Below are 13,063 nucleotides of genomic sequence, written 5' to 3' on the forward strand. Positions count from 1 at the left end.
ACGGGCGGATCACAAGGTCAGGAGATCGAGACCATCCTGGCTAATACGGTGAAACCCCGTCTCTACTAAAGAATATGAAAAACTAGCCGGGCGACGAGGCGGGCGCCTGTAGTCCCAGCTACTTGGGAGGCGGAGACAGGAGAATGGCGTGAACCTGGGAGACGGAGCTTGCAGTGAGCTGAGATCCGGCCACTGCACTCCAGCCTGGGTGACAGAGCCAGACTCCATCTCAAAAAAAAAAAAAAAAAAAAAAAAATCTGCAGGAGTCTTGAGTTCCAGAGGCAGGTGAACTAATGGGTATTATTTCAAATAACCCTCGTCTGTGCTATCTGAATGGCAGTCCTTGGCCAGATGGGGCTACTGGCTCGTCTGAATTGAGATGAACTGTAACTGTAAAATGCACACCATATTTTGAAGACTTAGTATGAAAAAAGGAATGTAAAATATCTCATTATTAATTTTCTACATGATTATATGTTTAAATGATTATATTTTAGATTTACTGGAAGATTTACTGGATTTCAATAAAATGTACTATTGACTTCATCTATTTCTTTTAAATTTTTTAACTTGCCTAGAAAAATTTGAAAATATATGTGGCCCATGTTATCTTTCTATTAGGCAGTTCTGATCTAGGTGAGAGAAGAAAGTCTTAATATTCTCCCTTGAATAAAAGTATAGGGAAAAGGTTACAGATCTCAAAATGTAAGACTATTATACTTCCTTAGATATTGTTTTCACTGTTTATTGTATTTGAAAATATAAAAGTTAGTACTATTATGCTTTGTTATGCTTAATTTATGCTTAATGCAAGTTTCGCTTTTGATTTTAAAAAAAGCACACAATGTTCTCCATGGCTCAATAACTAGTCCTTTGATTAGCCCTTGATTAGCATTAGGGGTTGCTCATGCGTGATAGGAGAAGCAGCTTCAGAACATTTTCAGGGGCCGCCTAGCACAACAGGACCTTTACATTCACCCCAAAATACCTAGGAATTACCCCAAATATGACCTCATAAAGTTCCAATTTGCTCCTTGGAAAGTTTGGACTAGCCCGATGGAGCCCGGCGCCTTCTCTTGGTGGTCCTGCAGTGGGAGGGGCTGCCTTCAGCAGGCACTACCTCCCTCGGAAGCAGATCAAGGCCTCCCTGGGCATGGCTCGCCCATCCTATTCTGATCAGCCCCTTGTCCTCACCAGCGCTCTCCAGCCCGTGCTAGGGCCCATGCTGAGTCTGGGGGATCCAGAGAATGTCTAGGGGAGAGATTCGAAGGGCAGGTAGACCTGAAGGATGGGGCGAGAATCGGAGAGAGGCAGAACTAGATCTGTGACAACTCCCTTCTTTGTTAGGCTTTGTATGATGGTGTCCACAAGCTTAAGAATGACAAGGGATGGAAGACAAGAAACCACGGGGCAAGAGGATCAGGAGCTAGCAAAGCAATGCAGGAGATGCGCAGGGAACAGGGTGACCTGAAGCAGGAGGGTGGGTTGCAGAGACGAGGTTGGGGGTGGACAGGAAGTAAAGGGAGTACAATGGAAGACACATAGGGCTGGTTGAGGCAAGGGGATGGGGCTGTATTTCTCACAGAAAAAGAAATGTCCTATCATATCTTTGATGCTCTTCGGGAGGAAGATAGTAGGCTGAGGAACTGATTTGGAGGAATTCTAATTTCCTGCAGGGCTGACTATTCTAATCTTAACCATCCTAGTGTCAGACATATTTTTTCTTGTCTTTGCAGGATGAATTGGATCTCACTGACAAAAACCGGGAGGCTATGTTTGCACTGCCCCCTGAGAAGAAATGGCAGATCTACTGCAGCAAGAAGAAGGTGCCCTCTCTGACCCTTCCGGCCACATCTCAGGGTCCATGGCATGGGGTGGCTGTTGCTGCCTTGCCTGCTCATCCATTCACCTGATGTTTATTACATGCCAGCACTGTTCTAGGTGTTGGAGGAACAACAATGAATAAAATAGAAAAAGGAAATTCTGCTTTTCTGGAGCTTACACCCACAGAAATAGGATTCTCTTTTTCAAACACCCTTTAAGCAGGACCTGCTGCATTCCAGGACTGGGGCTGGCTGGGAGAGAGACAAAGAAGCAGAGTCTGGACTCTCTCGTGCCTGCTCCCAGGCATGGGAGATGGGCAGCCTGGACCATACCTGGAGCATCTTTGCTATAAGAAATCAGTTTGGGGGACAGGGGTGTCCTCTTTTGGATCTTTAGCCTCCACCCTGTCCCAGGCTAGGGCTCATACATCAGTCCTTGTCCTCCTCAGCATATCCTCCCTCTCCTCTCGCTCATTCAAAGATGCTGTTAGCCTCCTGCTATGGCCCTCCCTAGAAAGGGGTACGCTGGGCTCCAGTCCAGCTTAATTGGACTTGATGTCCTCCCTTCTGCTTCCCCAGTGGCTGTGCATTCTTCTCTCTGCTGTCTCCATCTCTGTGTTTCTTCAGCTTGCCTCTGTCTCTATGTCTCTCTCTTTCCCCCTTTCTATTTTAGTCTTTCTGTTTCTTTTACTCCTGAATTTTCTTTTCATGGCCTACTTTCCTCCTCTCCCCTCCACCCTCCCAGTTTTCAGACTCGAGTCCCAAGTCTAAAACTTGTTCTTCTGCCCTCCTACATTGCGTTGGTGTTTGGGGACCAGAGCCTGGCTATTCCCATGCCTGAGGCTCAGGCTCCCTCCCTCCTGGGAGGAGACAGGAAGGTCTGGGCAGAGTCTGAGCCATGTCTTCTCCGTGCTGCTGTGCCCCCTCATAGCTCTTCTCTTACTCTTCCTGCTAAAGACATTTATCCCATCCCCAGGGCTCCACACTGAGCCAGACTGACCTTATAACATTGGAGGATTCAAATATACACCATTTCAGAGTTGCAGGAACCTGGAAAACAACCCAGTGTTGATGCAGTCTCATTCTTTATTTTACAGATGAGGCCAAGAAGGCCTAGAGAGGCAAGACTCACCCATAGCCCACCCAGTCAGTTATGGCAAGTGACTGCCCATTGCTAGAACCCGGGACTGCTGGGGAGGATAGTGCTAGAGGCTGAGGACCTGTGACAAGAGGCATGGGCTGCACACACTATAAGCCATTGTCTAGTATACTCAATGCACGCTTTATTAAGCACCTGCAGAATATAACATTCTGTGTTTATGCATCTCATTGTGAGAAAAGCAGGTCTTTAAAAAGCTCAAATCATGGAAAGAAGGAAGGAAAGAAATTTCAGGAGTAATTGATCATATCTCATGATTCTCTATTTTCCAAATTGATTTACTATGGAGTTCCCTTAAGTTGGTCTCTTCTACAACTAAAAAAAAAAAAAAAAAAAAAAAAAGGGCCAGGCATAGTGGCTCATGCCTGTAATCTCAGCACCTTGGGAGGCTGAGGTGGGTGGATCATCTGAGGTCAGGAGTTCAAGGCCAGCCTGACCAACATAGAGAACCCCGTCTCTACTATTAAAAAAAAAAAAAAAAAAAAAAAAACAGGACTAGCCAGGCATGGTGGCACATGCCTGTAATCCCAGCTACTTAGGAGGCGGAGGCAGGAGAATCACTTGAACCCAGCAGGAAGTGATTGTGGTAAGCTGAGATCATGCCACTGCACTCCAGCCTGGGCAACAAGAGTGAAGCTCCATCTCAAAAAAAAAAAAAAAAAAAGATTTATTAAAATACAAGGGCATCTCTCACTGCCTTCCAAACCAAACTGTAATTTCCCCATACACACTTTCACACCCTTCTACCTTCCCACATGGCACTTCCTCTGTCTATAACAACCTCCCCACCTGTCTTAGCTGTAATACTCTTTAATAACCCAGTGTTCTTAGACCACTCATGCCCCCCCAACAGCCTTCTGTGTTGGATGGATCACCCTCCAAGGTCTGCTATGGGCAGCTCTACCGTAGAACATTGACCACCCTTTCTCTGGTACTGGACTGTTACATGGAAGGCAGAGACCATGACTCTTTAGTCCATACTCCGTACTTTCAGAGCTCAGTATGGTGATTGGCATCTAGTAGGTCCCCATTCAGTGCACATGGCATGGGTAAATGATGAGCCAGCAAGTGCAGGAAAGGATGTGTTTGCCGACGCAATTGTTTTTGGTGCTGATTCCCCTCCCCAAGGCAGAAGACAGAATGTTTGGCCTTCAGTCATGGAGAATTTAATATGTATAACCCTGTTAACCATGTGAAGTCATAAAGACCCAAACAAAGCAGCTTTCTTACTGGTCTAAAATTTGTATTTTGTGAAACGAAATAGAAAACATCGAGTGGATGGAGCTGAGAGCTGCAGGGCCCGCTGGCAGCTGGCAGAGAGGTGGTTTGTCAAGGAGGGTCTGGAGGAGGTTAAGTTTTCATGCCGATTTGGAAGCAGGAGAGTGGAGAAAGCAGATGGGGAGGAGCCTCCAAAGTGACCTGGGGCACAGGAACAGGAATGAGCAGGACGAGTGGGAGGCCCAGAAGCAGATCCATTTGGCTGGAGAAGGCTGGATTTTCAGTCAACATTAATATTTCTTTAACTCCCATCATTCTTGCCCTTACTTGGGGAAGAGTCAAGCCTGTCTCTTGAGGGCTGAGCACTGGGCCAGAGGTCTTCGGATCTGGGCTCTGCCTTCCCGCTGCACATCCCCCTCATTCGGGAGTTTGCCAGGAATTAAATCACAGGCCTAAGGGGGTCTCCTGAGTCTTTTCAAAACCCAACCCCTTGGAAATTTCTCTCTTTTTCTAAAGTTACTATTTAGTGAGTGCCTATTATGTGCCAAGTGTTTTCTATTAGTGTTCTAGAACTACCTGAAAGACTAAGCTTTTAAATTTCCCAACTGTCACAGACCAATACTTTTGTAAAATATGAGAATGAGATTATCAGAAAAAGTAAAAAGATGTATAAAAATAAACACATATTTGAATTAGATTTAACAGCCAGGAAATTATATTTCATTAAATACAAGCTGAGCAAACAGAACAAGAGAAAAGAATTTTTAAAAAATGGTGCATGTTGCTCACTGAAAGTACATCCACCTGCATGGTTTCTGCCCGTGTCACTGGCTGACCATGAGAGTCAATGTTCATCATCTGTGTTTCACCAAGGGAGAAACAGAAGCCTGGGAGAGTATGTAATTTCCTCCAGCCCACCCCACGTGGGCAGAGCTGTGAAATGAATCCCTCTGCTGACATTGAATGAAGCTCAGGATCTCAGGCCACGGGCCTGCCTTGCCTGTTGGTCCATGCTGTCCTTTTTCTGGTTTCAGGAGCAGGAGGACTCCAACAAGCTGGCGACCAGCTGGCCTGACTATTACATTGACCACATCAACTCCATGGCTGCGGTGAGTGGCCGCCCCTCTCCTGCCCTGCCCCCACCTGAAAAGGCTAAGGCAGAGAGTGATCCCCCAGCCCCCACCCCCGCACACTGCCTTCTCCTGCTCCTCTGCGCCCCACTGCCCACTCACTGGAGTTCAGCTTTCCAGTTATTCATGAAATTTTAAGGTAATCCACCCCTCCTCTGTGCAATCTCAGAGTCCCCCAACCATTTAAACATTTTAAAATCCATTTGGGCATCACACAAACTTGGAAAATAAACCGGGCCAGTAGTTCTTCCCATTTCACAGATGAGGAAAGTGAAGTCCCAGCCCAGAACCTAGGTCTTCCCAGGGGCCAACATTCGGTCTCAGTAAACCATTCCCTGAGGCCTCACCCTTTCTGAGGCAAGCATGGTCCCTGGGTCACACCTGGGCTGGAGTGCAGGGGGTTGGGAGAGAGGCAGCCCAGCGTGACTTCTGCCCCCTTCTACCTGCTGGCCCTCAGATGCAGAGTCTGTACGCGTTTGATGAGGAGGAGACGGAGATGAGGAACCAAGTTGTGGAAGACCTGAAGACAGCCCTCCGGACACAGCCTATGAGGTAACTCAGTTTCCCCCTTTTGCTTCCTGCTGAGTCCCTTCACAGTTGGTCTCCTTGCCTTCCTGAAGCCCTGTGCAGTGCTCTGCTCCCATGCCGCTCCTCCTGGCCAACTCCGCCTCACCTGACTTCACTTCCCAGCCCCTACTCCTCTCCTGGGAGGCTGCCAGGGCTTGGGAGGAGGGGAGAGAAGCCTGGGAAAGTAGGATAAACCTCAGGTCCTGAGGAGCTCTCTAAAGAGGAATCGAGGGCAAGTGCTTTCTAAAATTTATTGATTTACTTTTGGTAAGGGGATAGAATAGGAAGGTGACCAAATGGACAAGGTACATAAGAAAGAGCCATCTGAGGATGGGGGGGCAGGGTGAGTGCCCCATCCAGGAAAGGAGGAACGCGCAGGTAGAGAAGTACTCCAACCACTAGGGGGTGTGTGGTGTCTCTGGATGGGATTTGCCATCTAGAATGGGAAAAGCGGTAGAAGTCCTGGAGCCATAGGAGGACCCCTTTCCCTTCCCAGGGGCCCAAAGTGGGTCTCCTTGTGTTTGGGTCTGCCCCGTGGTGTGCTGGAACTGGCTCTTACCAGCTGGCGAACGCCGACTGTCAAATTTTCAGCAATTTTGTAAGCTGGTTGTTAAACGTAGCTATGATTAAAATTTCAATTGTATAAGTTTAAGATTCAATAAGTTATATCAAAACAAAGGTAATAACTACTTGAAACTCTTCACTCCCAAATTACCTAATTATTTTTCTACATTTTACTATAATGTATACTTTTGAGTTTACATGCATTGTATGTGCATGGAAACACTATGAAATATGGATCTCTTCCCAACTCTGCATTCAATGACATCAGTCTGTAGCTTGAAATTGGCTATGCTGGGAGCATTTACACCATGGAAATGAGCAAACAATCAGGAGCCGCCCTCCACTCTTCCCCTGGTAAAGAGCTAGCCATCCATTGCGTGGGGGTGTCTATGTTGTCTGAGCTGAGCTCTCTCCCCAGGAGACTAGAAACAGCCTCAAGAAGAATGGGAGCATCCTAATTGTCTTGTCATTCTGGTAGTGGTGGGATTCTGGAATGGGAAGGGGAGAGAGGAAAGGATGAGGTAGTCAGGAAATACAAGGGTTGAAGGGAAGTTGTCAGGTTTGTTTCCTACCCCAACTTATTGTAATTTCCCTTAATAATATTCTGATAACAAAAGTCACACATTGTCATTGTGGAAAGTTTATGGAATGCAGAAAAGCATGTAACAGAAAAAAGTGAAAAATACCTGTTGTTAACAACTTAGTCTGAGAGCACATTCTTTTATTTTCTAGGCGTATTTGTACAATAACATAAACACAAATACACTTGGGATAAGTAATGTTATTTATAAGAGTTTTCTTAGATCATTAATTATTTTACTAAATCAAGGGTACCTGTGTGTGTGAGCATGCCATGGACATCCGGCGCCCAGGTGAAACCTAAGGACTGCTTCTCAGAAATGTTTTAAACAATAGATACAAAGATAGGATGAACAAATAATGAAAATACAGCTACAAATAATAAAAGTGAGATAGCAATGAATTGTGCTTCTTTATACCTTAAGTAGCAAGAGCCAGCTGCGAGTCTGATAACCATCATAATTTTGAAGTACTGAGGAGTGCAAATGGTATTTTGAGATACCTGGTACAACTGTAATTTGGTATGAAAATAGCTGTGATTTCTTGGGGTGACAGAGTCACAGATTATGCTAATACTACTGTCATTTATTGCCGATATTCATCATTGAGGAAAATGTTAAATTTTAATTAGAAGTTACCAAAAATAAAAATGTAATTTTCTTTTCCCACCCAAGTCCTTGGATCTGTGAATGCTAGCCATAGATTCTTCAGCAGAACAGACTCCAAATTAAGAACTCCTGAGCTAAATGGGTTTTAATGGTTTTTAATTTTTTTTTTTTTTTTGCTAACATTCAAGATAGATAACTCTGCTATTTTCTTTAGGATCCCTTGAAATGTAGCTTCCCTAGGTTTAACCCCATGACTCGATGACTCTGATGGCCTTCCTATCTGGAAGTCCTCTTTGTTATCTGACTGTAATTCTCTTAATCTCCATCCTCACTGGAGAGGAGTGTTCAGGTTTAACAGCTCTGATAATTATCATGATCATCCCCTTCACATTCATACCATTTTAGCTATGCAACTGACAATGATATGCAAAAGCACAGTATTTAAAATGCAAATAAGACACAAGTCTTTTGTGAAGATGATAGGATTTCAGTGCTTTAGATAAACTACAAATAAGCCAAGTAGCTACTGTAGGTGGGAAAAGGTGCATGGTGGTGCACAGGTAAGGGGGTAACTATTTGCAAAGTGTACGCAGAATCATATGCGAATACAATACATTTTATTTGTCAATGGCTCTGATTTGTAGGTTTGTGACCCGCTTCATTGAGCTGGAGGGCTTGACCTGTCTGCTAAATTTTCTCCGGAGCATGGACCACGCCACCTGTGAGAGCCGCATCCACACCTCGCTCATCGGCTGCATCAAAGCATTGATGAACAACTCCCAGGGGCGGGCACATGTGCTGGCACAGCCTGAGGCCATTAGTACCATAGCCCAGAGCCTGCGCACAGAGAACAGCAAGACCAAGGTGGCTGTGCTGGAGATCCTGGGTGCTGTGTGCCTCGTGCCTGGTGGCCACAAGAAGGTGCTGCAGGCCATGCTGCACTATCAGGTGTACGCAGCGGAGCGAACCCGCTTCCAGGTAAGGGGCCTGGCTAGAGGCGGGATGCCAGCTGGGTGGGACGGAGGATGTCATATGTGAGTGAGAGCCTGAAGATTCTTTGCAGCAGAAACTGGGGGAAAAGGAAGGTAATGTGGTCTGCATGCCTGCTCCTGGAAGGTAACAGGCGAAGAGTACTGGGACCTCGAAGGCTTGTATAAAAACACATGCAGGGCCTTAAGAGTTATGAGACTGGCTGGGAAATGGACTTGTCCTCCTTACTAGTCACTGGGTTCCTGGAAGCTGGAATATTGGCCTGCATTATTTTCGGGGCTTTGCATCTCCAACCTCAACACCTGGCTCATGATAGGGGCTCAGTCAAGAATTGTTGAATTGAGTGCAATTGCTGAGATCGAGATTTTAGGTGCTATGCTTGAGCCAATGCCTAATGTGGGACACTGGGACCATCCCTGGGGGGCTTCAGCCATGCTATTCTCTTTTCTTTCCCTGACCTGCCCGGAAAAGTGTCGATGAGATGAATAGTAAATATGAAGTGTCTTAGCACAGTGCCTGGCACAGAGTAAGTCCATAGAGATGTGAACTGATGTTACAAACCCTATGGTTTATTGCCCAAAACTGGGTCCTGACTCTTTGCAGAAGATGGAAAAGGGATAAAAGCAGTGTCCATACCATAAAGGAGCTAGGCAGGGAATACATATGAGCTGTAAACAGCTGGAGCACGATGATAAAGCAGCACTGAAGCACTCCTCAACCATGTAGACCAAGCCCCAAAGGTTGAGTGGAGAGGAAGTGAGGCAGCACTACCACTGAGGTGAGGAGAGGCAAGGGAATTTTCTAGGCAGAGGTGAGGTTTGGGGCAGCCCAGAGTAAATTGGACAGACCTGATGAGATGGAGGGAGCAGATGGGGTATTCTAGGTAGTGGAGGTGACAGGAGTAAAGGTGCAAAAAGGCCACACTTGTAGGGGACTCAGCCTCTCCTGCTCTGTCCTGCATTTCCACCTAGACCCTGCTGAACGAGTTAGACCGAAGTCTGGGCCGGTACCGGGATGAAGTGAATCTGAAAACAGCCATCATGTCCTTCATCAATGCGGTCCTCAATGCTGGAGCTGGAGAGGTGGGTGCCTTCTCCTTGCCCTTGCTGTTCCCTGACTTTCTGGACCTGGGGTAGTGTGTGTGTGTTGCTTCCCCAATCATTGTTTTTGATATTAAACTCGGGAGGGCTCCTGGGGAGTTGCCTGCATAGGTAGCATCATGCATTGTGAATAGACCCAGAGCGGAGCTGGCTGATGCTGGCTCAGGGTGGTGGGGAGTCATTGGTGGGAGGAGGGCGAGTTTGGGACCTTGTTTGTAGAGAGCTGTTTCTGGACTGTTTTCTGGTTGGCTGGTCATGTTCTTCTAGTGCCTTCTGTTAGGTATGCCTTCTGGTTTCCCTTACTTTTGGGGTCAGAATGGGATTCTTGAAGTATAAAAATAGCCACAGGCCGGGAGTGGTGGCTCATGCCTGTAATCCCAGCAGTTTGAGAGGCCTAGGCAGGTGGATCACCTGAGGTCAGGAGTTTCAGTCCAGTCTGGTCAACAGGGTGAAACTCCGTCTCCACTAAAAAAATACAAAAATTAGGTAAGTGTGGTGGCAGTCACCTGTAATCCCAGCTACTTGGGAGGCTGAGTCAGGAGAATCACTTGAACCTGGGAGGCGGAGGTTGCAGTGAGCCGAGATTGTGTGATTGCACTCTAGCCTAGAGGACAAGAGCAAAACTCTGTCTCAAAGGAAAAAAAAAAAAAGCAACAGTAGAAGAACTTGAAAAGCAAGTGAACGTTCCAAATTCTAAGGCAATCAGATGCCCTGGTCAAGGTTAACTTGAAGGACAGAAGGGACAAAGGGAGCAATTTAATGATCTTTACTTTCCCTTTTTTTCTGCTGGGAAAACAATTTTTTTTTTTTTTTAAACAATTTGTCCTTATGCCCTGGGTTAGGGAAGGCCGGTTGGGGGAATAATCTTCCCCTCAGGTGCTAACATCACCTTTGTTGGTACCAGCTTTTCATGGCTGTCATGTGCTCTGATTAGCTGGTAACCACACCTCATCAGGGAATTGTAACAAGTGTCATCCCTGTAGATTAGTCATGTTATGACCATTTCACAAATGGGGAAACTAAAAGCTTTCCCAAGGTCACAAGACCAGATCCAAGATCTGTCTGATTCCAAAGCTTGTGCTCCATGTCACTCTACAACACTGCTCTTTGATGCTGAAGGCTAAAACTGGCAAGGGGCTTGAAAGAAGTGGGGCAGGAGACCTAAAAGAAGCTAGGGTTGCTTTAGTCTAAGAAATAAGGTCTCCGTTCTTTCTTGGAACTCTGGGACTTGAAGCAGCTCCAGGTGAGTTAGCTGTGGGAGGTGTGTTGGGTCTGTGGCTAGGGTGGTGATGAGGGCTCCACTGGGGATGTTGTGGAAATTGAGATCTGCCAATGAGTCTGGCCCTCCCTTGGTGACCCCCAGGATAATCTGGAGTTCCGCCTACATCTACGGTATGAATTCCTGATGCTGGGGATACAGCCTGTGATTGACAAGCTCCGGCAACATGAAAATGCCATCCTGGACAAGTAAGGTCCAAGCAACCATCTCCATTGCAAACCTACGGGGACAGTGCCTCAGATGGGGAGGGGTGGGACCTTTATGAAGGCTGCCCTTCCCTCTGGAGGCCAGCTGCCATACCCAGCACAGATTCAGAATCAGTTCTGTGGGGGGCAGGGGTGCCCTTGCCTGTTCTCTTTGCTGACCGGCTTGTCTCATCTCCGATGTTATAGACAGGTGAACCCAGTAGCCCTCAACCATCGCAGTACTGCCCCCTGGGGGGCATGTGGAAATATGGGAGGGTGTTCTTTGGTTTTCAAACTGGTTGGTGGTGGGCAGTACTGGTATTGGTTGTTGGGGGCCAGGAATGCTAAATGTCCCACAGAACCTTCCTGCTCAACAAAGAAATGTCCCACCCAAAATGCTTTCTATAAAGCCCTTGTTGATCCAAGGGCACAATTATGTTCCCATGTGATACCAGTGAGGCCCCACTGGTTCTGTCCCATTCGTTTAGGCTATTTTATTACACTAGGTTTCAAGGGACAGAGGATGGATCCTTTTGAGGTGGAATGAGTGGATGTGTGCATGAGGATAGAAAATGAGGGAGAGATTAGTTTTGAGGGCTGACTTGGAGACCCTATGCAAGTACTGGGGAAAATAGACATAGGGCTGATGTCCTCAACTGAGAGACATTGGGCAATGCCTGCAGACATTATATTCTTGGTTGTCACACTAGGGGGTCCTGCTGGCATCTAGTAGGTAGAGGTTGGGGATGCTGCTGAACATCCTCACAGATCGGCCTCCCACAACCAAGGATAAGCAAGCCCAAAATGTCAGTAGTGCCGAAGTACAGAAGCCCATTCTAAGGTGAAGGGACCCCGGATTGGCCTCCCTGAAGGAAGGTCATGGGATCTTATAAAGGTCAGACAGTGGGTGTCCTACAAACAGTGGCTTCTTTCCCATTTTGGCTTCACCTTGCTTGAATGAAGCTTTCAGATTTAGCCAGTGGGGGGCTCAAAGGGGCTGTAACCCTCAACCAAGGGTGTGTCCTGGCTGTAACGTCTACTCTCTCTGCCTCCCCATTCTGTCTAGACATTTAGACTTCTTCGAGATGGTGCGGAATGAGGATGACCTGGAGCTAGCCAGGAGGTTTGACATGGTGAGGAGCCGGCAGGGTGGAGCGATTGCAATAGGGCAATAGAGTTCCTGGTGGCCCCACAGCCACTTTTCTAGACCCTGTGCTGTGACAGGGCTGGTGTGGGCTGGGTCCCTGGTGGGCACCCCCATGGCCAGGTCCTGTAATCAGAGTTCTCCATAGAAACACAACCAATAGGATACATATAGAGATAGATAGATGAGAGGGCATTTATTAGGGGAATTGGCTCACACAACTATGAAGGCTGAGAAATCCCATGACAGGCTGGAGTTATTGCATGGAGAAACAGGGAAGCCAGTAGCATGGCTCAGTCTAAGGCCAGGGGCCTCAGAACCTAAGGAGCCACTGGAGCAAGTTCTAGAGTCCAAAAGCTGGAGAGCCTACTGTTCTGATGTCCAAGGGCAGGAAAAGAAGGGTGTTCTGGCTCCAGAAGAGGGAGACAGAAAATTCACCTTTCATTGGCCTTTTTGTTCCTCCAGACCCTAAGCTGATTGGATGGTGAGCAGCCCACAGGATGGAGCGATGGTAGTATGGTAGTAGGGTTCTAGGTGGCCCCACAGCCATGTCTCCAGGCCCTGTGCTGTCGTGGAGCTGGTGTGGGATGTTCTTTACTCAGTTCTCTGAATAAAATGCCAGTCTCTGGGAAACACCTTTACAGACACACTCAGAAAGAATGCTTTACCAGCTGTCTGGGTATCCCTGGATCCAATCAGGTTGATGCCTAAAATGAA

General features: G+C 47.0%; 1 protein-coding gene across 5 annotated transcripts in view; it reads left to right on the plus strand.

Annotated features, from left to right (window-relative positions):
• Positions 1-13,063, plus strand: part of DAAM2 (dishevelled associated activator of morphogenesis 2) — a 115,828-nt gene that overhangs the window by 70,501 nt on the left and 32,264 nt on the right. For all 5 annotated transcript variants that reach the window (XM_033217055.1, XM_033217054.1, XM_033217057.1 and 2 more), the window contains 7 exons: positions 1,737-1,826; positions 5,235-5,309; positions 5,788-5,882; positions 8,293-8,626; positions 9,610-9,720; positions 11,102-11,205; positions 12,269-12,335. In XM_033217055.1, the coding sequence (XP_033072946.1) occupies positions 1,737-1,826; positions 5,235-5,309; positions 5,788-5,882; positions 8,293-8,626; positions 9,610-9,720; positions 11,102-11,205; positions 12,269-12,335 (876 nt within the window). The remainder of the gene's footprint in view (positions 1-1,736; positions 1,827-5,234; positions 5,310-5,787; positions 5,883-8,292; positions 8,627-9,609; positions 9,721-11,101; positions 11,206-12,268; positions 12,336-13,063) is intronic.

This window comes from Trachypithecus francoisi, unplaced genomic scaffold (genome assembly GCF_009764315.1).
Source record: "Trachypithecus francoisi isolate TF-2019V2 unplaced genomic scaffold, Tfra_2.0 Lachesis_group10, whole genome shotgun sequence".
In the NCBI taxonomy this organism is placed as follows: domain Eukaryota; kingdom Metazoa; phylum Chordata; class Mammalia; order Primates; family Cercopithecidae; genus Trachypithecus; species Trachypithecus francoisi.